At 49.4% G+C, this 24,805-nt stretch overlaps 6 protein-coding genes across 6 annotated transcripts; 3 read left to right on the forward strand and 3 right to left on the reverse strand.

The window, feature by feature from the left end:
- Nucleotides 1-24: 24 nt before the first annotated feature.
- Nucleotides 25-2,180, reverse strand: FSUBG_6536 (uncharacterized protein; the record flags this gene model as incomplete). Its single annotated transcript, XM_036684745.1, has 2 exons — nt 25-1,816; nt 1,870-2,180. The coding sequence occupies 2 exons, from the start codon at nt 2,178-2,180 to the stop codon at nt 25-27; spliced, it is 2,103 nt and encodes a 700-aa protein (XP_036537971.1).
- A 454-nt stretch (nt 2,181-2,634) lies between these two features.
- Nucleotides 2,635-4,177, forward strand: FSUBG_6537 (histone acetyltransferase type B catalytic subunit; the record flags this gene model as incomplete). Its single annotated transcript, XM_036684746.1, has 3 exons — nt 2,635-2,653; nt 2,707-2,988; nt 3,039-4,177. The coding sequence occupies 3 exons, from the start codon at nt 2,635-2,637 to the stop codon at nt 4,175-4,177; spliced, it is 1,440 nt and encodes a 479-aa protein (XP_036537972.1).
- Nucleotides 4,178-4,624: 447 nt separating this feature from the next.
- On the reverse strand, nt 4,625-5,772 carry FSUBG_6538 (pyrroline-5-carboxylate reductase; the record flags this gene model as incomplete). The annotated part of the gene is made up of 2 exons (XM_036684747.1): nt 4,625-5,577; nt 5,694-5,772. The coding sequence occupies 2 exons, from the start codon at nt 5,770-5,772 to the stop codon at nt 4,625-4,627; spliced, it is 1,032 nt and encodes a 343-aa protein (XP_036537973.1).
- A 1,119-nt stretch (nt 5,773-6,891) lies between these two features.
- FSUBG_6539 (CTD kinase subunit gamma) lies at nt 6,892-7,788 on the forward strand (the record flags this gene model as incomplete). The annotated part of the gene is made up of 3 exons (XM_036684748.1): nt 6,892-7,047; nt 7,100-7,276; nt 7,348-7,788. 3 exons carry the CDS (start codon nt 6,892-6,894, stop codon nt 7,786-7,788), a joined length of 774 nt encoding a protein of 257 aa, XP_036537974.1.
- A 339-nt stretch (nt 7,789-8,127) lies between these two features.
- Nucleotides 8,128-8,924, reverse strand: FSUBG_6540 (54S ribosomal L12 mitochondrial; the record flags this gene model as incomplete). The annotated part of the gene is made up of 3 exons (XM_036684750.1): nt 8,128-8,454; nt 8,543-8,869; nt 8,910-8,924. 3 exons carry the CDS (start codon nt 8,922-8,924, stop codon nt 8,128-8,130), a joined length of 669 nt encoding a protein of 222 aa, XP_036537975.1.
- A 520-nt stretch (nt 8,925-9,444) lies between these two features.
- Nucleotides 9,445-24,216, forward strand: FSUBG_6541 (midasin (AAA ATPase); the record flags this gene model as incomplete). The annotated part of the gene is made up of 1 exon (XM_036684751.1): nt 9,445-24,216. The coding sequence occupies one exon, from the start codon at nt 9,445-9,447 to the stop codon at nt 24,214-24,216; it is 14,772 nt and encodes a 4,923-aa protein (XP_036537976.1).
- Nucleotides 24,217-24,805: the final 589 nt, after the last annotated feature.

Consider the following 24,805-nt stretch of genomic DNA (forward strand, 5'->3'; position numbering starts at 1 on the left):
CGCCCATGTATAGAAGTGATGTGGCTAGATACGAATCTGACCTTCGCTAGAACCACCAAACCATCTGCGGAAATCAGGTCCCGAGCTTGATGATCCAGCGCCTGCAGTATCATCGTCGCCACCCATCCACTTTGGCTTCTTGATATCGTTAAACCATTTAGGAGCTTCGATACCATCCATGGTGTTTTTCATACGGTGACCGATGATGGTAAAGAGGTTATCGTCTTCGGGTGGCTCGTCGCTCCAATTTGCACCATAGCGATGTTCTGGGCCACGGCGGGCATTCACAGCTGGAGCTCGAGCTGGAGACCGAGCTGGTGAAGAAGCGGCGCCATGGGCGGATGGTATAGACAAAATTGGAGCAGATCTACCACCAACTGTCCCAGCAGCCCCTATTCTAGCAAGTGCATCTTCTCTGCGATGAAAGAGGGTGTTTCCACCCAGTTCACGGGAGATGAGATCTCGGCCTTCCCGCCAGGAGCCAGTACCATAAGTGGTGCCGTTCTCCTCTTCGTCGTCCATTACATCCATACCAACAAAGATTCGTTTGACCCGACCGTAAATGCCAAACAGGGTAGCAAAGACAGGGAATAGTACGACCACAGGGAATAGGTCGTCAAAATAACGACCCAGTGGTGTAAAGTCGATGAGCTGTCCAAGAAAGTGATAAAATACAGTCTTGTTATAGACCTGGCTCGAAAGGAAGGTGATGAAGTTGTAAGAGATAGGAATAGTCAGTTTGGCCACCTGCATCGCATACCAAAAAGCGGACTCATGAGCGGTGTTTCGTCGAACAAGGGCTCGACCTCGCCAGACTTTGACCTCGGTCATCGAAATGAGTGCCGCTGCACACATGTAGCAGATCCAGAATGACGAGATGGCCTGTCCAGCGAAGCCGACTTCGGGCTTATCGCCAACCCAATGATGAACCACAGTTAATCTGATGATAGAAAGCTTGGGGAATGCAAACTTGACGACCTCAGACCAGACAATACAAGCCGACGCTGCTGCCAAGAATAAACCGAGAAGGACTTGAGCATAAGGCAAGATTTGGTAATAGTAGAGGTATCGAGTATATGGCGTCAGGATGGCGGTCTTTTCCCAAAAGGTTGCATGAGGTGACACCTCACCAAAGTCGAGTTTTTTCGATGCTGCCGAGTCCAGGATCGCTTGCGTTTCAGCGGCTTCTTGAACGAGGTCACTCCAAGCATTTACATATCGAGATCGAGCGTGCCTGGCGCGCACATACTTCCTAGTGAGATCGGCGAGATACTTTTCGGTGATGACATGAGGAATAATATTGTTATCGGAGCTGGAACCAAACCGGGTGCCTCGGGGTTGCGACTCGGGAAGATTGGCCATTTCTTGCAGTTCTTCGATCCAGTCTCGGTATGTGTTTGCGCTTCCTGTCTTGCGTCGGCCAAGCTCCGCAACCTGAACCTCAATATCCTCAAGTTTGGTAATCGAGTCCTCCATCTCTTCGTAAACCTTGGGTGCCTTGCTCTGGAGTCGTCGTAGTCGTCCGCTGATGCTTGCGCTGCGCATGAGTCTCCGAGGTATCGACACCAAGCCGTGACCCATGAGATAGATGGCGAGAATTAATCCCCAACAGTATGCGAGAGCCATAATAGTACCCTTGATGACGTCGACCCTGAAGGAGAAGCCGGAGGAGATGACATAGTAAATGAGCCCTACAAAGCCAAAACCCAAGACGATGGCGTGGAACTGGGCATTGCTACGAACAGAGTACATGAACTTGTCGTATGGTTCTCGGTATCCAGAGTCGGAGTATTCGGCAAGGATTGGAAGAATAAACCTGAATATGCTGATTAGCCTCCACCGCGATGCAGTACACCAAATCAAACATACCATGTCAATGCGAATGTCAACCAATATGAAATGCGCCATGAAACGAGTATGACTCGCTCAGGGAGCCATATGCCCCTTGAGTCTTCATCACCAGTAACCGCGCTCGAGGCAAGATCGACCGGAACGAGGATCACGACAATGGTTGGTAGCCATAAGGCGAAGAAGATGGGAATGAGATAAAAGGCTGGTGTCGTTCGTAGCGGGAGATAGTATCGTAAAATAAGGAGAACGACGAGGGATATGACAACTAAAGCGATGCACGAGAAGATTGCAGAGCCAACCGGCGACGAACTGCTTGTTATGTGTAACATTTCGAAAAGTCGAAGCGCATGGCGCACAAATTTGTAAGTATAAGGTTGAAGCGAAAGTCCGAGTTCTAAAGATGGTTTGGTTTGATTGACTGAGACTTGAGTGAGTGACATGCGATAGCCAGGGGTACAAGGACCGTTCGGACTTGGGTAGCCTGAGGGTAGGTACGTACTGAACCCCCCTTACGTCATTGTCTTTATAAGGCACCACCTATCGTTTTGGGGTAGATTGGCCTGGAAAATTGGGCTCGAAAGCTGACTGGGCGTCGCATGGATTTAATGGAATCGCGTAAAGTCGCGTCTTCGGTGGACCCGTTCACCCAGACAACGACAACCATTCACAACTCGAGCGCATCGTGACTTGGATTCCATCTTTTTCAGGACTTCATTGCACCAGGTCGCATTGTGTTTCTGGTCGGCGATTTACTCTCACTTTCCTTAATAGCGAACACTCAAAATGGCAAACATCGAAGAGTGTAAGTCTGGCGGCTGTCACAACTTGATCTCCCAAATACTGACATTTATTGAGGGCTTGCCAACGCCAACGAGGCGATTCATATCAGCCTGGTGTCTCCCTCTGAATCTGGCCTTCAACATCTGGCTACATTTAACCCTCGACACACATACTCGATTTTTGGCGAGGAAGAACAGATCTTTGGCTACAAAGATCTCAAGGTCAGCCTGCGGTTTCGCGCGAACGATATGCGACCGCACTTGAAGACATCCTACAGCAAGAAATTCGATCTTAATGGAGGACCTGAGCCTACAGATGTGGCTGCTCTTCTTAGGGAGGGCAATCATTTGCCTAAAAGTGTGTAGCTCGTCCTTGAACGCGCAACAAGAAATACTAACAGCACCTAGTCGCCTTTGTCACAGCAAGCGATTTCGAAGAGAGCTCCAAGCTGATTGGCGATAACTGGGTGCCGTCCGGGACCCTGCATGCGACCTTCGATAGTCCTGATGGGGAGTACGAAATCTGGCGTGGAAACCTTGCCGACCCAGCTATCCAGCAACTCAACAACCGCTTGCAGATATTTGTCCCTCTTTTCATCGAAGGCGGCACTTATATCGGTCAAGATCCCGAAATGGACTCAACAGAGCTTGATCTCTCTGATGCCGATCGATGGACTTTCTTTGCCCTTTACCAGAAGCGAAAGGTGGCGGACAAGACCTCATATGTGTTTGTAGGCTACTCAACCATCTACCGATTTTACTATTTCCAGCCGCCCACGCCTCCAGCATCGCCTCGAAGCGATGAGTGGGAGCTGCCACATGGTGAGGTGGACCTCGCCGAGTTGCCCTCCCGAACAAGACTATCTCAATTCGTTATTTTACCCCCTTTCCAGGGCAAAGGTAATGGAGCACGGCTCTACAAGACCATCTTCGAGCACTACCATAAGATTCCACAGACTTATGAGTTCACTGTGGAGGACCCAAATGAAGCCTTCGATGACTTGCGAGACATCTGCGATTTGCAATTCCTCCGCACGATGCCCGACTTCAATGACCTGCGGCTTGATACAGACGTTACCCTTCCTAAGAAGGGAACTCTGCCAAAACTGATTGTTGGCAGTGACAAGCTTGAGACCATCCGACTTCAGGCTAAGATTGCACCTCGCCAGTTTGGTCGGGTCCTAGAAATGCACCTCATGTCTCAACTTCCCAAATCAGTACGACCGACAATGGACATTGATGGAGATAAGCCAGAAGCTACACAAGCCGACAAGCACCAGGGCAAGATCTGGAGCCTGATTGTTAAACAGCGACTGTATCGTCACAATAAAGATGTACTATCTCAAATCGAACCCCATGAGCGTGTTGACAAGCTTGATGATACTCTGCAGGGTGTTGGACTAGAGTATGCGCGTATCCTCGCTGCCTTGGAACGCTCAGCGAAGCACTCTCAGAGCCAATCAGTAGCGAACGGCAAGCGAAAGCTAGGTGCAGAGGAGACCGAGCAGGATCTTGGTAGCAAGAAAGCTCGCGTTGAGGATTCTTAGGTGTTTATGTATTTTGATTTCTTGACGCTTAATCGAACGAATGGATTAGCTAGGCGTTGGGAAAAATGGACGAAGGAAAATGTACTATCTTGTGTATAAATCCAACCATTACACCTATATCCAGTGAAACCTAGACTATGCTGTGCCATGCCATGCCATGCCATGCAAACAAACAAGCCGATCATATTTACAGAGGCGAGAATAATTAATTCCCAAAGGTCTGCAGCAAGAACTGCCAAGTACTATCGAGTCTAAGATAGAAGACCATACTAAGATTCGGTCTTCTTTCACATACCGTCTCCTCGACTCGGTTTTCGGTTCGTAGGCCGATTCTAGTGATTGAAAGTTCGAGACTAATTCGGGGCCTGAGATAGGTAGGGAACATGAATACGATGCTTGCCAGAACTTTCTGGGAAGTTCTGACCGATCATCGTGGTCATGATCCATTCATTCATAACGTGCACTGGGAAATCTGGTGCCATTTACACCATCAGCTCCCTTTCCAATCTGACCAGCCACAACAGCGGCCTCACGTACAGCTCTCGAGACGGAGCCACGGACTCCGCCCTCCTCAAGAACCAAGACACCACCAATAGTGCAGCCACCGGATGTGCAAACCTTCTCCCGGAGAAGAGCAGGATGCTCGCCATTTTGGACAAGGCCAGCAGTACCCCTCATAGACTGAGTAGCCATGCGCTGAGCATCGGCACGGGGAATGCCCATAGCAACAGCGCCATCGATGGCAGCTTCCAGCACCAGGGCGAAGAAAGCAGGACCTGAAGCACACAGAGCTGTCGAGGCGTCCATATGTCGCGTAGGAAGGTAAACAACGTCACCAATACGCCTGAAGATCCAGGTAACGAGGCTCTCGGTTGCATGGTCGAGGGGAGAACTAGGAGAAGCGATAACAGTCATCGATTCACGGATCACGGCAGCTGTGTTGCACATGGCCCGGACAATGCGGCACCGACCATCCTCCTCTGGATCCTTGGAGGGGACAGCGCCGTGGAGAGCGATTTCAATGTCCTCGACTGTGATACCAGCACAAACGCTGATAAGAAGTTTGCCGTGCAGAGCTTTTGAAATTCCAGGCTCGCTCAGGATCTCTTTAACCATCCATGGCTTGCAAGTGAGCAGAACAACCTCAGCCTGCTGAACAGCACCAATGTTGTCGTTATGGACAACCTTGAGAATGGAGGAATGCTCCCAGAGAGCGCTCTTAACGCGCTTAGCGCCCGCAGCAGTGGCAACGCTGGCAACGAAGCGTGAAGGTAGTCGTTCAGGCACCTCGTCGCCAGGAGTTGAGGTTCCTGATCTGGGGAGGCACTGGAGGGGCTTAGGTCCTTGCATCTCAGCGAGTGAGTTTAAGATACCACTGAGAATAGCAACTCCCATGGTTCCTTGGATTTGTTAGCAGATGAAAACTGTGTAATAAAACACCCGCAGAAATATATAGCACCGCCCTCAGAAGAACGAGGACCTGCATCTGGTACCAAGGGCATTTTTTTCAACTTACCACAACCAAGAACAGCCATGGTGAGGTCTGTACTGCCGTTTGAGCCATAAGGCGTGAGAGCCATTGTGTTGGGAGACATGATGTTTTGCAGTAAATGAAAGCGAAAAAACCACTTATTATTCAAAAGTTTTATATGGAGGGGAAAACTTTGATATAGAGGAGATGCTACCTGAGTCAAGGATGGGGCCCAAGTGGTTTAGTGGAGGAAGCAATGGGGGAAAACGGAATGGAAAATAAGAAAGATAACTAGCAAGGCTGGGGAAATGGAGGAAGAGAGCATATTTATGCGGGAAAATTCTACTTATAAACAAATACTATTACCTGTTTACTGAGAAGCAAATGCGCGCAAAAGACTGAACTTTACCGGGTAACGTAAAGTACAGTGCTTTTGCTGCCCAATGCGCATCCTGGCCACACAGTCAAGACGAAGCAAAAACGGAAGATGTCCAAAATAAGGGGTAAGCTTGAGACTCACGCCTGTTGATACTTCCATGTACAAGCTCTCCAAACGGGTGCGATTCACCAAGAAAAGTAACAAAGCAAATTGCTAACAGGTAAAGTCTCACCCTGTCAGGAGGTAGTAACCATTCAGTACCCTCCCATTGGGTTCCGACTTCTCCCAGACAAGCCCAAAGCCTAGCCTGGACCGTGTAAGTGAACGGTGAACCCCTGAGAAGTGAGGTAATTCGTGAATCTGACGCCCCTGAGCGTGCTTCAGGAGCTTCACAGAAGCCCTTCCACGCGACAGGTCTTCACCGGAACCCTCTTATGGTTAGACTCATGCGTTACACCTTCGGCTTGTCCGGGCCGGATCGATTCCTTTCGTGTGGAGGAGGGATGAAGCTGGGAAAGAAAAAGAAATGTTGCGGGAACGATGAGACCTGGTTATTCCCGCCGGTTTTGAGATATCAAACTTGCGCCTTTGCACGGCCACAACGTGGCACAGCTCCTTCCCCTTGCAGACCCACTATCAACCTCATCGACAAATTATCTGGGCTTCTCACCTACCACCTAATTCAGCTAAACGATTCATTCTGTAGCTATCTTATACCGAAGCCTTTTGTTGTTCTCTCTCCCTGCCTTTGCTTTGGCTGTGATATTCTCAAGCCTTTATTTGTATCTCAAGTCTTCCTGCCTTTCGATAGTATATCTTTTTGGGATTTTCCACTTTGCACAGCCAACTCCCAGCGTTCTCAACATGGCCGACCCATTTGAAGTGCGAATGCGCTTCACCTCACAGCTTCAACATCTTAATGCGTCAGTTTCATCTGCTCAGAAAGCAGCACAGTATGCGCTTAGATTCAGAGATATGGACGAGGACTTGCATTCGTGCATCCTGGAACAGCTTGAACGAGTAAGTCGGGCCATTTTATCTCAGTGGACTCAGCATTGACACAACATAGCAGAACAATATGAACATACGTGCCAATATCATGTACTTCATCGAGCACTTCCTAGATATGGCGCAACGCGACGGACACCCCGATTACATTCGAATGATGCAACGGGACATTATCCGTGTCGTCGATGCTGTTGCCCCGGATGATGGGTCAGGTGCTGCCAACGTCAAAGTGGTCCGAAAGGTGAGATGATCCCCGCATCATGGCGCAACCCCAGATTTGTTCTAGAACCTGTGGCTCACATATCGGTGCAGGTGTTGCAGGGTCTCCAAGGCAAAGGGTACCTAGAGTCGCAAGCCGTCAGTCAGATCGAAGATGTCATCAAAGAACGTGAGACAAATGTCGAAGACCTAGGCCTAGCTTCACCAAATGGAGATGTCGAGATGACAGACATGCCCCCCTCACAGACCATACCCAAGGCAGGTCGACGGAGCACGTCACACCAGCTTGACAAACGTCAAATTGAGCAACGAATTGAGGAGGACCGCGAGCGCCACAAGCGCGAGCGCGAAAGCATTTGGGCAGTCCCCAAAACCGAGAATGCTGAGATGGACAGACTGTGGGAGGAAACGAGTGACTTTGGAGAAGACGACGACCGTCTGCTCACCGAAGAACTGGATGACTTTCACAAAGAGATGGAAATACAGTCTAATTGCCAGCATCATCATGGAGCAGCGAATGGCAACCGTCAGTAAATGGAACCGAATCACCTTGCATTTTTATGGATATTGGTCGGCGTTCGGTCCTGGGCTCGCATTGGGATTGAGAGAAAAGTATTGATACCCGTCGTTTTCGGCATGGCTGGCTAGGTAGAGTAGCGAAGTTTCAGATCGACCTGTCATGAGAAATGAGGTCGCATGTAGATGAACAATACATACGTTCAATATGATATCATAATTCAAAAGAACCCATCGCCGAATGAGCCTTTCTAAGGGTACATATTGTTAGATACTAGTACAGATGTTTTTACACATGCAATCCAGCCATCTATCGTGCCAAGTCGCCAGTCGTTGTGCCCCAGAGATCCAACCATTTTACTCCATAACCACAGTGGCGCCCAACTCCTTCATGGCGGTAATAATCTTCTCAGCATCTTCTTTCGGGACGTTCTCCTTCATCATCTTGGGCGCACTCTCGACGAACTTCTTGCTATCCACCAAGCTCAGACCGAGCATGTTCTTGATCTCCTTGATAACCTTGGCCTTGGATGGCGCATCGAACCCTTGCAACTTGAGGGTGAAGAGCGTCTTCTCAGCGGCAGCAGGAGCAGCCTCCTCAGCTTCTTCGGCGGGGGCAGGGGCAGCAGCGGGGGCAGCAGCAGCGAAGCCGCCTATGGGCATATCGGGAATGTTGAGCTTGGTCTATTGAGATGTTCTAGTTAGCAACTATGCGGGGGCAAAAATAACCACTCCAAGGTTCAATCAAAGCCGGATGATTATCCTCACTAACCTTGAGGCTTGAAACAAGGTCAGCAGTCTCCAAGAGAGTAAGCTGGCTGATCTGATCGACAATGGCTTCGATCTTGGGGTTGACGGGAGCGACATCGGTTGAGTTCCATCTCCTCGAGGCAGCTGAGACTCTGACGAGCTGTGTGGGTGCCCGGGCAGCGCGAGCGGATCGGAGGTGACGAGCACAGCTCTGGGCGGCGTACCGACAAGACATGGCCATTTTTGCGATTGCGGTGGGCTGGGGATTGCTCAATTCGAAGAGTCGTCGGGGACGGGCGTCTGAGAAAGCGTCTCGAAGATTTTCGAGCTGTCTCGATGGTTTGGCGGGCTAGCGGCTGTATCACGTGTATAATTGGGTCTTCACTTACATCGAACCATTGCATCCTTGGAATTGAAGCATTCCATCCGACTATGCTAATTATTGAAACTTGTATAGGTTGGGGCACGGAAGAAGTAAATGCCATGAATCGTCCAATATATGTGCTCAAACAATACGATGTGATTGTTGAAACGCCATTGATTGACCCAATCTGGGAAGCAAAGGACGCTAGCATTTCGTTGAAGATATAGGCGAGATACCTAGGTGCCTAGGCGAGAGGATCGACGAAATATATTTCGATAAATTACGACCAATCTCGCAAAGATGATATGAACATCTTCTCAAGTTACTAATCCTTACTGTAAGTTTAACAAGAATAATCGATGTTCAGGCGGATTGATTCAAGAATCAAGTGTAAATTCAACCCACATACGCCAGGTTACGAACTAAAACAGATTAGCGTACTGACCTATTAGCGGCTGATAAGATAACGAAAAAAAAGTTCAAGAGAGCAGTTCTCAGGTTTAGCTTGGAAGCACCACAAACCATCGACAGCCGAAATTTCGTCAACAGAGAGCGCAATCATGGCAATGATTGATGTCTCGCGGCAGAGGAGGTCGCTCCTTGCGGATGCGACTGTATTGGAACATCTGCCAGCAGAAATACTGGCCATTATCCAAGACCAGTCCTCGACGAAACTGCTGGATGCTGTTGCAGAGGCGGCTCTTTGCCCGCCACTTACAGAGCGTATCTTTGCGCATTTCGAGCATCTTTTCCCAGACATTTGTGCTCGATGGATCCTCAACCCTGGAAATGGACAACAGCGCATACGAATATACTCAGCGTTAGCTCGAATTCTACCCTTTGCTCCTTACCTTTCAACATTTATTGAATACGCCTCTTCTACCCCCGAACCAAAGACGAACTCACCCTCTCTCCGACTCCCACCCTTACGGTTAGACCAAAATGCCATGGAACAGGATGGAGAGGTCCTCTTACAGAGCCTCCTTGTGGTTTGGAGGTTAATCAGTTTCGATTCGCGCAATTTTGGTCCATTGACATCTGCTGCGTTGATGCAGACCTTGTTTAAACATGAGAGCAGAGCTGTGCGTTATCTTGCGACTCGAATTTTTATACAACTCCTCCATGGTTCCGATTGGAAGCTTGAATCTCTTATCCAGGAACACATCGGCAAGAGTGAGGCCATCCTCGCAGACTTCGACGGGCGATCGATTGATTATGGCTTCCTTTCGCTGTACGAGCAGTCTCGAGTGAAGTCTTTTTTGGCCCTGCGCGAAGAAGTGCAGGCCTCTCACGAGGCCGCAACAGATGATCCTCCGCTCACGCAGACCCTCACCCCTTACGTTGTGTGTTATGGCAACGTTATTCTGCCCAGACCCCTAGGTCCAACCGGAGAACCCTCAAGCCTTGTCCTCACCCCCACGACTGTCTCAAATCTAGAGCGATTGGCGACTATGCTCCGTGAATCTGACCCAGTAATGTTATATGGTCTTCCTGGCGTTGGAAAGACGGCCCTTGTTCACGAAATCGCCAAGCAACTAGGCATGTATTCTAACATGGTCACATTGCACCTTAATGAACAGACGGACGCGAAAATGCTTATTGGACTATACTCGACTGATTCGAAGCCCGGTAGCTTCCAATGGAGGCCCGGTGTGTTGACAACAGCCGTTAAGGAAGGCCGATGGGTATTGGTGGAAGACCTTGATCGGGCACCTACTGAGGTCTTGAGCACGCTGCTCCCCCTGATTGAAAGAAAGGAACTACTCATTCCAAGCCGAGGCGAAAGAATACGAGCAGCCAGCACTTTCCGGCTTTTTGCAACGGTGCGAACATCTAGGGGGATGAATGGCCGAGAGAATTTGCCAAGCCTGGTTGGCATTCGTTTCTGGCAAGCTCTGAGCACACAAGCCCTCGCGGCGTCTGAACTCGAGGATGTTGTGGCTCAGACGTACCCCATCTTGCGGAAATTTATTCCTAGCATTCTGGCAGTGTATGCTCGTTTGTGTCGTCTTGGCTCCACGCCTGGCGCTTTGGCTCGAGGCCGAAATATTATGGATCGCCAAGTAACATTGCGAGATCTGCTCAAATGGAGCAGACGGTTACGCGAATGCTTGGTCGTTGCTGGGTCAAAGACGGGAGAAGAGCCAATTACCAAGACAACGAGCGATCAGATGTTCTTGGAAGCTGTTGATTGCTTTGTTGGAAGTTGCCCTGATCCTGAAATTGGCAAACAGCTTATTATTGCAATTGCTGAGGAGATGCAAATACCCAAGGAATTGGCAGAGCACTACTTCACTACACACATACCCAATCTGAACGAGAGTGACAACCAGTTCAGCATTGGGCGTGCTGTGTTACGGAAGAAGAAACAGTCGAACCGAGTTCAGAAATCCAAACGACCCTTCGCTAGCACAGCGCACGCAAAGAAGCTGTTAGAACAGATTGCCGTGGCTGTCAAGCTAAATGAACCTGTGCTACTTGTCGGAGAAACTGGTATCGGTAAAACAACTGTTGTACAGCAATTAGCTGAGTCTTTGGGCCATAAGCTTATTGCTGTCAACTTGTCCCAGCAGAGTGAAGTCGGCGATCTTCTGGGTGGCTTCAAGCCAGTCAACACTCGTACGTTGGCGATGCCTCTGAAGGAAGAGTTTGAAGACCTTTTCTCGGCAACAGGTATTTCCGCGTCAAAGAATCAGAAGTATCTTGAACAAGTTGGCAAGTGTTTTGCCAAGGGGCAGTGGCCAAGGGTGTCAAAGCTGTGGAAAGAAGCTCCCAAAATGTTCAACAAGATCGTCAAAGAGCTCGAGAAAGTTCAAACTGAACAAGCAGAGACCAGGAATGGTGACGAGCAACCGACAAAACGTCGAAAAACCCAGTCAAAGCTCCAGGCCCTGCTCGATCTACGTCCAAGATGGGATATGTTTGCCCGTAGTCTTGAGCAGTTTGATGTACAGATCTCTGGAGGCTCTGGAAGTTTTGCTTTCTCTTTCATGGAGGGAAATCTAGTCAAGGCCGTGCGGAACGGTGACTGGGTTCTTCTTGATGAGATAAATCTCGCATCGCCTGACACGCTTGAGAGTATTGCCGATCTCCTGACCGGACCTGACGAAAGACCATCCATTTTACTCTCCGAAACTGGCGAGATTGAGAAAATTGAAGCACATCCAAACTTCCGCATTTTCGGTGCGATGAATCCTGCGACCGATGTTGGAAAACGCGACCTCCCAGTAGGCATTCGCTCCAGATTCACTGAAGTCTATGTTTCGAGTCCCGACAAAGACCTCAAGGATCTTCTCACAATCATCAAGACATACCTGGGAAGTAGCAACAGCAAGAATGATCAAGCGGCAGATGATATTGCCCGTCTATATATCAACACCAAGCGACTGGCTGAGGAGAAACGATTAGTCGATGGCGCGAACGAAGTACCTCATTTCAGTCTTCGAACCCTTACACGAGTTCTCAGCTATGTGAACACTATCTCTCCCTACTATGGTGTTAGAAGGGCTTTGTATGAGGGGTTCTCAATGGGCTTCCTTACCCTCCTTGACCGAGAGTCTGAAAAGATGCTTGTTCCCCTAATATCCCACCACCTTTTCGAGAAACATGGAAACTCCCAGTCTTTACTTTCCCAGGCCCCGAAACACCCAAATGACGGAAAGCAATATGTTCGTTTCAAGAACAAGAACAGAGACAGACAGTACTGGCTGTTCCAGGGCAGCGAAACCCCTATTGAGCGGGAAGACTATATCATTACCCCTTACGTTGAGCGCAACCTCCTGAACCTTGTCCGAGCCACTTCTACAAGACGTTTCCCCATTCTGATTCAAGGCCCTACTTCTGCCGGAAAGACGAGTATGATCGAATACCTCGCAAACTTTACTGGTAACAAGTTCGTGCGAATCAACAATCACGAACACACCGATCTTCAAGAATACCTGGGCACCTACGTTTCGGGTTCTGATGGCAAGCTCCGTTTCCAAGAAGGTATTCTCGTTCAAGCAATGCGTCAAGGCCACTGGATCGTACTCGATGAGCTGAATTTAGCACCGACTGACGTCCTCGAGGCCCTGAATCGTCTCCTGGACGACAACCGTGAACTTCTGATCCCCGAAACACAAGAAATTGTCAAACCTCACGATAACTTCATCTTGTTTGCTACTCAAAATCCCCCTGGTCTTTACGGTGGAAGAAAGGTACTCTCAAGAGCGTTCCGTAATCGATTCTTGGAATTACACTTTGATGATATTCCGGAAGACGAGTTGGAGTTTATCCTCCAGCAACGAAGCCGCAACACCTCTCCTCCGGATTGCCGCAGAATTGTCAATGTCTATAAGGAACTCTCCAGGCTTCGCCAAACCAGTCGATTATTCGAGCAGAAGGACAGTTTTGCGACACTTCGTGATTTGTTCCGCTGGGCATTGAGAGAGGCTGATACCCGCGAGGAGATTGCTGCTCATGGTTTTATGCTATTGGCCGAAAGAGTCCGTAATGAAGAGGAGCGTATCGCAGTCAAGGAGGTCATTGAAAAGGTCTTTAAAGTGAAGATCAATCCCCAAGACCTGTATTCCGCTACAGTGGCCCCTGAACTGAAGGACTTCACCAGCAAACCCAATGGGCAAGGCGTGGTATGGACGCATGCAATGCGCCGACTCTATGTTCTTGTCTCTCGGGCGTTGCGCAACAATGAGCCCGTCCTTCTGGTTGGTGAGACAGGTTGCGGAAAGACAACAGTTGTTCAATTGCTTGCGGAGGCATTGAAGAAAGAACTTCATATCGTCAACGCTCACCAGAATACTGAGACTGGTGATTTGATTGGTTCACAAAGACCTGTCCGTAATCGTGGAGCTATTGTTGATGCTTTGGATGTGGATTTGAAGTGGGTTCTGCAAAGCCTCGGCTTGGATGTCTCTGGCTCCGTAGACGATCGCCTTGTTCGATACAAAGCACTGGATCTTTCAGTCACCAGCGATATTCCTCAGGAGGTTAAAGAACGTATCGCCGCAAATGAGACGCGAAGTAAGGCCCTATTCGAATGGGCTGACGGAAGCTTGGTTGAGGCCATGCGAGAAGGCCATTTCTTCCTTCTGGATGAAATTTCCTTGGCCGACGACTCAGTACTGGAGCGTCTGAACTCTGTACTCGAGCCCTCGAGGACACTTCTTTTGGCCGAGAAGGGCATAGACAACTCTTTTGTTGTCGGAGCAGATGGCTTCCAGTTCTTCGCTACTATGAATCCTGGTGGCGACTTCGGAAAGAAGGAACTGTCGCCCGCGTTGCGAAACCGATTCACCGAGATCTGGGTTCCAGCTTTGTCTCAGACCGAGGATATCTGTGAGATTGTTAAAACAAAGCTTCATGGCGACTCCAAGCAACTGGTTGAAGTTGTGGTCAAGTTCGCTGCTTGGTTTGGCGATACCTTCAGATCTATGGCTTCAGCACCATTCTCCGTCAGAGAAATTCTCGTCTGGGTACAATTTATAAATACCTTTCAGTCCGATGAGCCTATTGTTTCATTGGTTCATGGTGCCTCTACAATCTTTATTGATAGCATAGGTGCGAACCCTTCTGCTCTTCTAGCCACAGATCCCAAGTCTCTGGGTCAACAGCGCCAGAAGTGCCTTGACAAGCTAACCGAACTCATCGGCAAGGATGTGTCTGGCGTTTACGAGACTCATCCGGAGCTCTCCATGGATAGTAGTTCTCTGACAATCGGGCACTTCAGCATACCCCGTTCTTCCGCAGCCGTCGCTGATCCTGGTTTCGCTTTCCATGCACCCACCACTCGTCTGAACGCTATGCGAGTCCTTCGTGCACTGCAAATGCAGAAACCAATTCTTCTCGAAGGCAGCCCTGGTGTAGGAAAGACGACTCTGGTTGCCGCTCTTTCTCAGGCATGTGGGCAGCCATTGACCAGAATCAATCTGTCTGACCAAACTGATTTGATGGATTTGTTTGGTACAGACGTCCCAGTCGAAGGAGCAGAAGCTGGTAATTTTGCTTGGAGAGACGCGCCGTTTCTGCAGGCTATGCAGAAGGGCGAATGGGTACTCTTGGATGAAATGAATCTAGCATCTCAGTCTGTCCTGGAAGGGCTGAACGCCTGTCTCGATCATCGAGGCGAAGTTTACATCTCCGAGCTAGACCAAGTCTTCAAACGCCATCCAGACTTCCGCCTATTTGCAGCCCAAAACCCTCACCATCAAGGCGGTGGTCGAAAGGGCTTGCCTGCCTCCTTCGTTAATCGGTTTATCGTTGTGTACGCTGACGTCTTCTCGGACGATGATCTGAACTTGATCGCAGCACACAACCACCCCAAGATCTCTCCATCAGTGATCAGCCAACTTATCCAATTTGTGTCTCAGCTGGATCACAAGCTTGCAGTTGAGAAGTCATTCGGAACTCAAGGGAGCCCTTGGGAATTCAACCTACGCGATGTGCTTCGCTGGTTAAAACTTCTAGACTCGTCTGATCCGCTGCTCAAGAACGCCTACGCTGACGACTTCCTCGATATTATTGTGCGACAGCGTTTCAGAACGGAGCGAGATCGTAAGGAGGTCAACGACCTCTTTACTCTCATCTCTGGGTCTTTGCCAAGACGACATAGCTTGTATCATGATATTAACCCATTATTCGGACAAGTCGGTTTGGCATTACTTGACAGACACCCTCATTCACAGCCAGAACGACTACCCAATATTGATATTGTCCCTCGGCTGTCTGAGCTCGAGTCAATCATGATTTGCGTCAAACAGAATGTTCCCTGTATCTTGAGCAGTCCGTCAGGCTATGGTAAAACCGTTCTTCTGGAACATGTTGCGGCTTTGGCCGGAAAGTCGCTTGTGGTGTTTCCAATGAACGCTGACGTCGACACGATGGATCTTGTCGGTGGCTTCGAGCAGGCGGACCCTCTCCGGGAGGTCAACGCGGCACTCCGGGCCCTTCAGCGGGATCTTCAGAATACTGTCATGTCGGCCGTGCCTGATGATATTCCAATCGAAGCCCTTCATCTACTTCATTTGCTCGATGGATTTACTGGCGACGTTGACTCCCTTCCCCGGATCACCACCTCTGTAAAACACCTACTTGGCAGTGTACCTGCAGACTCTGAGGTGGCAATTGCATTATCGAAGGCGCTTACCCCCCTCCAGCATTCTTTAGTGCTAGAGAATCCCCGTTTCGAATGGTTGGATGGTGTTATCGTCAATGCCCTACAGTTAGGTCAATGGTTGGTTCTTGATAACGCGAACATGTGTAACGCCTCAGTACTGGATCGATTGAATTCTCTCCTCGAACCGAATGGATTTTTGAGTATCAATGAGCATTGCGGACCCGGTGGAGAGCCAAGAGTCGTACGCCCTCATCCAGACTTCAGGATCTTTTTGACGATGGACCCACGCTACGGCGAACTCTCTCGCGCCATGAGAAACCGCGCTGTTGAAATTCACATTCACACACCACCACCATCCCTTGACCGATCTTACCACCGCGTTGTGAGTGTAGAGAGTAGCCTTCAAAGATACAACATCTCCCACCAGATTTCCGATACTGTTCTTAACACTGGGGAATCTGTTGAGGTCATCGAGCGGGCTCTGGAGACACTCTCAATTGCTGATTTGCCTGTTCTGCCTCGGTTTACAGGCACTCTATCTAACCATGACACACACAGCAGAGCATTAAGCTCTGCAGTGACCGAATTGCTCAGCTTCCTGAACTCAAGTAATGGGGCTGATGGTGTCAATAGGATTTCTCATCTATATAGCTCTTTGCCCATTCCTGAGGGACTCAAACCTGCGCAACCATTGCATCCTCTCAACAACTTCCCCATCTCCCAACTTTTATCTGCACCAGACCAAGCACGATGGCTTGGTGCATGCTTGGAGTTTTATCATGAACTATATCGTCTGCAGAATTCAATTGAGGGCCAGCGATGTCAGGCTCAGGTCAACAAGTTGACTGCTCTCAACCGACTCCAAAGATCACTGATAAGTGACCGCGTCGCCGCCGTGTCCAAGGATGCCACCGTCAAGCTAGCTTCCTTCTTGCTTTTTGCAATCAACACGGCAAAGGAATGGCTCGGCTTCAAATTTGAGTCCCTCGAAAAATGGACGGAGCGAGTCCGCATTTTAAGGGGCATCGTGCGCTATCTCAAGAGGACCGTGCAGCTTGGTATTGAATCCGACTTTGACGAAGCAAAGTTTCAAGCACACCTTGCTCAAGGTGCAAACTTCCTTCAGAAACATTTGGATACATCGATTGGGTCTCAAGAAACGGAATTTGTCTCTCTGCTAATCGAGCGACTGGGCAAAGACTTTACTGCTGGTTTCAAATTATCAACTGGTCTAAGCATGGAGTTGCTTTGGCACATTTTTAGACCCACTCCTTTGCCTACAAAGATGATTCTCGATCGCACAATAGAACTCGAGAAACTAGGCTCAAGATTCGATTCATTGCGATGGAAGGCTGGAGCATCAATTGCCGATCTCACAAAAGCTATGGCTACGCTGGAAAAGGCTTCTGGAATTTTCCATGAGGACGCTCCTAATGTCGACAGCCTCCTACAGGACCTTGCTACTGAAATAGAGTCTTTGGAGAGTCGGATCGGGGTCGACGAGGTTGAACGTAAGCCTTTTATGATGGAAGAGTTTGAAGCACTCCGCCAGATTTCAATGCTCAAATCTCTGCCCTCGGGTGACACAGAGCTTCAAGTGTTGTCCAATATACCTACACAGGCAGGGATGATGTTGGCCAGCTCTAATCTCCAAGCCGCGCTTCTTCAATCGGTGGAGAACTTGGTCTACCAGAACAAATTCTCTTGGGATGGCAAATTTGTTTCTTGTCTCTGGGATAAGCTGCAAAACCTAGGATCTGTCAATCTTGGCTCATTGGCTCTTCTTGAAGCCGAGCTTCCAATCGCTGGGCGACAGATCATGAGACTGAGTGCGGATGTGGTGGCAAACCCCCTGAAACGGCTCAACAATGTTCTGTCTCAGCTTGTCCTCGAAGTATTCAGTGCCCATGATCAGAGTCTCAAGGATGCTGTTATTGAGGCCGCCCAGCTGGCTTCCCAAGACCTTGCCCGCAGCTCTCGTGCTTTCGATGATCTGGCAGCCCGGATCGAGACAAACCACTTCCGCGAAATTGCAGTCGAGCATCTTATCCCGGCTCTTAAGGCTCTTACAACTCTACGATACGATATTCAACAAGAGGCCCAACTCTCAGCCTTTGCATGGATTCATTTCAGCATCGGAACCGTCAAGCTGTACGTTCCGGATCGCGTTTTTGATCCGCAAAGTCGACCCAAGATGGAGCGCGAATTCCTTCAAGAGATGCATACTGCCGTCGATGTGGAAGCCGACTCGCTGAGGGCATTCGAGAAGCATTTCACTGGACAAGACACGAATGAACGCATTCGATTGCTCGAAGCAGAGTCTGCGGCCTTGGGCCCCCTTCCTGAAGAGGTCCGCCCTATCTACAGACCAGATCAATCAGAGCTGAACCGCATCCACGCTGAATTCTCAAACGTTCTAAAAACAGTCACAGGTCCTACATTGTCCGCGGCACTTCAAATTCTCGACAAGGATCCGGCCCGAGCAACCGAGGAGTTGCAGCTTGTCAAGGAAAATGTCCTCAGACTCTTGGATCGACTTTCTGCTCGTTTTGAGGCATATCAAGACATGACTCGGCCTACGTCAAACCTGCTTCGTTGTCTCATGATAGGGCTCTCCCTTTGTGACGCTGCTTCAGCCCGTAGCTTGGCACCTGCTTCTTACCAGCTTCTCGAAGTTACTCCTTTCCTTGGTGGTAGCATGTGGAATCAACTGGATGGACAATTTTCGTCCAGAACATTTGAGTTTCTCAACTACATGTCAGTGGTTGCAAGCATTGAAGGCATCGGCAATATTGAACAACAAGCCCGCGAGATGGTGTTCAGGAGTTTCCACAATCTGTTTGACGAATGGACTAAGCGACTTGAAGCAGACCGCAAAGAACAAACCGCCAAGGGGAGCCTGTATCGCTTTCGAGGTTCTCTGGAAGATGAGGAGCAAGTTGATGCTCAGGAGTTCAATGAATTGTTTCCGACTTTCGACGAAGACGAAGCCGCAAATGTCCCACCCAACAAGAAGCCGGATGAAGTCCGGGATCAGTCGCTTCGAGTGGCTGAAATTCACAAGAGCCTCTTCCTCAACCCGCCGCAATTTGCTACGGCTTTGAAGGATGCCTATAAATCTGTGGGAGACAGGATTACCTCAGAGACCATCGACCACAAGAACATTGATCGTAGTCTGACAAGTAAGATGTTGGCCGGAACCATGTTCTACCTGAATGACAAGCTTGATTCTCTTGTATCACCCACCGTGGACAAATCTTACAACTTCTACACAGATGCCAACGTTCCTGAAGCCCGCCAGCTCGTTGTGCTCATACACAAAATAAAGTCTCGGTTCCGGGAGCTGCAAATGGTCGACGAAATCGGACATATGCAGCCCTTGGCTGATGTCATTCATGCTTGCGAACAGGTCCTCGAACTTGTTCATACGGAACCTTTGGCCAAGATTCTTCCCAAGGTTGAATACCTCCACAGCCACGTATACGAATGGCAATTCGGCGGCTGGGCTAGTAAAATATATGGTGTTCTCACTCTTCATAACCTGCTTACGGATACGGTCATCCGCTGGCGACGATTGGAACTCTCGACTTGGGCCAATCTCTTTGATATGGAACAGAAGAAGTGTCAAGATGATGCTTACTCTTGGTGGTTCGTTGCTTATCAAGTTGTTATCGCTGTGCCTCTGTCTTTGGTCGAGGTTACCGACGAATTGGAGGAATATGCTTCTTCTCTCATCTCAAGTCTGGAGATGTACTTCTCGACAGCAATAGTTGGTCAGTATGGAGCTCGTCTGGCACTGCTGCGTCAACTTCACAGCCATCTCCAGCTATTGACCGAAGACTACCCAGTACTTCAACTTATTTTGCATGCGCTGTCCAACTTCATCCAGTACTATTCCCGCTACGAGAAGATTATGGATGAAACTATCTGCAAAGGACGCCTTCCCATTGAGAAGAAGATGAAGGACGTACTGCTAATGGCAAGCTGGAAAGACACAAATATCAATGCACTCCGGGAAAGTGCTCGCAAGTCTCACCAGAAACTTTTCCGAATCATCAGAAAGTTCCGCGGTGTCCTTGGTCAGGAAGCAAAACAAATTATTGAACAAGGTTTACCTGATCAAGACGTCCACCACGCAAATTGTGTAGGAGATAAATCTCCTATTATGAGTGTTTCTGCGGACGTGTTTTCTAAGCTTAACAACGCTCTGCCAGGGTGGACCGATGGCCACAAGCGCCTTGCCAACGTCTCTAAAACTGTTTCGGTCATGCGAAAGATCTCAGACAATCCAGAGATGACAAGCCAGGTACCTCAAATTGTTGATGACTACGTCTCTAGTCTGAGCGACTCAATGGCGGAGCTTCGCAAAGAGACACCGCCGTTTTTGACTGATGAGAACAAGGACCAAGTCAAACATTTGAAGACAAGAAAAAGGAAACTGTTTGCAGATACCTTGCGCGATCTCCGGCAAATGGGGTTCAAGCACAACCTAGGACAAGACAAGCTTGCGGAGCAGGCATCACTTTCAGTTGTGCTGTCGTCAATACAGCCCGTGAAACTTCCTTCCGACAATTCTACCGAAGCCATGGACTATTACTTGCACAAGATTCTTGATCTAATCCCCAAGGTCAGGGCTGCTTCTCGAGACCATTCTGAGGATCTTACCAGTGCCGAGGTTGCGCGAAGTGCTGGATTTGTTGAAGGAATGCTCAACCTTTTACTGACTCAGAGACATTCGATCACATCTGGTGCCTCCTCCTTATCACTTCTCGAACAATCCATAAAACAATTCAGCCACCTTGGGCTTTCTCAAGAGCATGGACTTCTCATTCGTAAGACAGCAATCTCTGACTGGAAACGTCTTAACTCTTGGCTTGTTCAGATTCTTCAGCATGCCATTCATTTGGTTGAAATCCATGAGAAGCTGGGTGGGATGAAGCACACGGCGGCGATAGAGCAGCTGAAGTCGTGGCATGGACGACTCGCGTCTCTTCATTCTCTATATCCTGGGATCAGTCAGCTTCCAGACGGTGTGTCTTCCGAAGCAGCTGCTCGTGCTGAGGCGAATTTCTCGAGTGAACTGGCTAGTTTCCGCGACGACCTCGAAGAGCTGAATGCGGAACAGCCGGAACTCTCCTTCATTCTTGTCCAAATTGTTGGCTGGACCAAGATTACAAGAGAAGCCACACCTAGCCTTACATCTGACATGGAAATCACCACTTTTGCAAATGCTGTCTCGACACTTTGCGACAAAATCCTGGTCGCAATTGAGAGCGTGAAGAAAGCCGCAAAGGGAACTGATTATAGAGAGGACGAACCTGCTTGGCTCACCGGTCACGTCAACGGCTTCGTAAATCTCTTTACAAAACTCCGTACTGCCGAGATCGAAAGGAGTGTGGCCAGCTGTATCAAGATGTTGAAGCAGATTCATCTCGAAGAACCGAATCTCAGCCAAGCGGCCATGAGTCTCATGACGATCGCATGTCCTGTCCTGAATGAGTATGTTGATCTCGCTCAGCAGACCTTGATGCAAGTTGTCGACATCCACAGCGCCATAGCACATATGTCCTATAACATGACCAAGACGTTCACACAAATTTCGTCTCAAGGGTTCTGTACACCACAAGAAAAGTCTGATGAAACTTCTGGCGAATCTGGTAAAGTGGAGTCAGGAACTGGTCTTGGTGACGGTGAAGGGGCCGAAGACATCAGCAAGGACATTCAGCCCGATGAGGACTTGTCCGAGCTTGCCCAAGAAGCCAGCAAGGAGGAGAATGGCGAAATGGAAGATGAAAAGGACGCGGTGGATATGGCTGATGAAGAGCTTGAAGGTGACATGGGCAGTGTCGATGGGGCCGACGATGATGATGAGGGGTCGAAGAATGGAGAGGAGGAGGAGGAGGAGAACGATATGGATGAAGAAGCTGGAGAGGTCGATGACCTAGATCCCACTGCCGTTGATGAGAAGATGTGGGATGGAGAGGACGAAGAAAAGGCCGATAAAGACCAGCAGGGTGAAAAGGCCAAAGGCCAGAAGAAGGACGACGAGCAAATGGCAGCAGATGAAGATGCGAAGAAACAAGAGGGCGAGGAGCAGCCAGATGTTGACGACTCTGGTGAACAAGACGCAGAGGAAGAGGACGCTGGCGCCGAAGAAGAAGACGTCAAAACCCAGGAGGAAATGAATAAGCAAGATCAAACCGCCCAAGAGAATGATACACTGGCGCTTCCTGAGGATATGGAGTTGGATCTCGATGACGATCATGAGTCGGCGTCAGATAGCGATGACTTGGATGGTCTTTCGGATATCGAAGAAGAGAAGAAGGAGGGAGAGGATCAGGAGATGAGTAAAGAAGAGGAAGATGGATCAGATGACGCTGCGGCCCAAGCCCAGCTTCAAGAAGAGACCGGAGAAGAGACCGAAATACGGGAAGACGAAGACATGCCAGAAGAAAAGGCCGGTGGCAGGGATGAAGTCGACGAGGAGGCCAAACCTGAGGAAGACGAAGAGGACAAGGATCAGGAAGATGCTACAGATCAGAATCAATCGCCTCAAGATAACGCTACCGCTGATACCGACAACGCTGCACCAAGCGATGTCAAGAGTTCTGGCCAGGATCAGAATGCTGACTCGATGGATGTCGACGATAACTTCCAAAGCAACGCTGCCCAGCAGGAGGATGGAGAGATGGGAGAGGGAGCTGCGGATCAGGACACAAGCGCAGGGAACAAGGGGTCAACCTCGCAATCAAAGGAGATTATGGATAGGGCCGAACAGGAACAGGAAAGGGCGGATTCGGCACGCAGTGATCCTTTCAAGAAGCTCGGCGATGCCCTTGAACGCTGGCATCGACAACAGGAAGACATCAAGGACGCTGAGTCTTCAGACACTAATGAACAAAACGCACCACAAGACCCGAGCGCCGATCAGGGCCGTAAGGAATTCCAGCATTTACAGGACGATGAGACTGCTACAGACACCCAGGCCATGGGAACTGCTGATGATGAGCAAGTACAGCCCATCGACGAGTCCATGGCTATCGATGAGGAGAGGCAAGATCCTACAAGCCGCCTTATGGACGATGATAAAGTAGAGACCGAGCAGGATCCCGATAAGATGGACATAGCTGATTCAGGAGAGGCGCCGGATGCCAGTAAGCAAAATGCAGATAATGACCAGGACGAAACGCGCTCGGGGGTCAAGACACGCCAAGGCAACTATGACCGTGAGCTCAGTCCTTCGGATCAGGAGGCGCAATTGGATGAACAAGAAGATGAGGCCGAGATTCAGGAGACATCGACTCAGCTCTCTTCAACTCACATCTCGGATGAAGAACGGCCACTACGAGATCTCGGCGAGTCGATGCAACAGTGGGCTGAATTCCAGACCAAAACACATTCACTCTCTTTGGCTTTGACATCCCAACTCCGGCTTATCCTTACCCCTTCACAATCGACCAAACTCTCGGGAGCTTTCCGTACCGGAAAACGACTCAACATCAAACGCATAATCCCTTACATTGCATCGAGCTACAAGCGGGATAAGATCTGGATGCGACGCAGCATCCCGACCAAACGTACCTACCAGATACTGCTTTGTGTGGATGATAGTAAGAGTATGGGCGAAACATCATCAGGCACTCTTGCCATGGAGTCTCTCGTCATGGTATCACGATCTCTTACCATGCTGGAAGCTGGCCAGGTTGGCGTCATGGGCTTTGGAAGTGATGTTTTCACAGCCCATGGCTTAACAGAGCCCTTTGCTGCAGATGCTGGAGCTAAGGTGTTGCAGAAGTTCAACTTTTCTCAAGATCGTACCGATATTGCACTTCTCATCCAACGGACCATCGAAACGTTCAGACTTGCACGACAAAAGGGCAGCGGCAATTCAGATCTCTGGCAATTGGCACTGATTCTCTCTGACGGCCTTACGCCTTCATCAGCCCACGAGGGCATCCGACGAATGCTGCGGGAGGCGATGGAGGAGCGCATCATGATTGTGTTTATCATCATGGATGATACGGGCAAGAAGAAGGGCGACAGCGTACTTGAGCTGAAGGAGGCCAAGTTTGTTCGGGAAGGCGGAGAAAGCAAGGTCGTCATCGAAAGATATCTGGACACGTTCCCATTCCAGTACTACCTAATCGTCCATCATCTTGAAGAGTTGCCAAGCGCCCTGGCTGGTCTCTTACGAACCTGGTTCGCTGAAGTCAACGCCTAGGAGAAAGATGGGTTCTCTGTCTCTGGATAGGTTGGGGGAAAGGCATTGGGTGGCGATAGATGGTTGCATATACTGGCGTTCGGGGAGTACATAATCCGATGTAGTGATAATTCTCTATAGAACAGGGGCAAGCATTGTTTAGACTAGGCTGTGGACAAAATCACTTCACTTTAGAGACATTTAGTAGCTTGACTCAATTATTCAGACGAGTCAATTTTTGCCTAGCACCAGATTATGAATGCAATGGGCCTGATAAGAGACAATTGACATGATTGCCAGTGACTCTCCATGGCATTTGGGACCCGAGGTCACTACTAAAGTACCTAGGCCTAGGCTCTTAGGGTTCAGCTGGTCAAACTGCTACCTTAACTAATTAACCTAATGCAACAACAGCCTGTCGATCACCCCCACTTTCCACTGCCCTTCCCCCGCGCTGCGGCTAACTTCTATCCCGTCCCTCATCTCAGTCACAGTCACCCTCCAGGCCTCCACAAACTCGACCACCTCCAAATGTCTCAGATCCCGATTTTAATTTATTTTCTCCTGCAATTGAGATCTTAACCATAGAACTGGAACTTACTTAATCTAT

This window comes from Fusarium subglutinans (assembly GCF_013396075.1).
Source record: "Fusarium subglutinans strain NRRL 66333 chromosome Unknown NRRL66333_c0000068, whole genome shotgun sequence".
NCBI classification, from domain to species: Eukaryota; Fungi; Ascomycota; class Sordariomycetes; order Hypocreales; family Nectriaceae; genus Fusarium; species Fusarium subglutinans.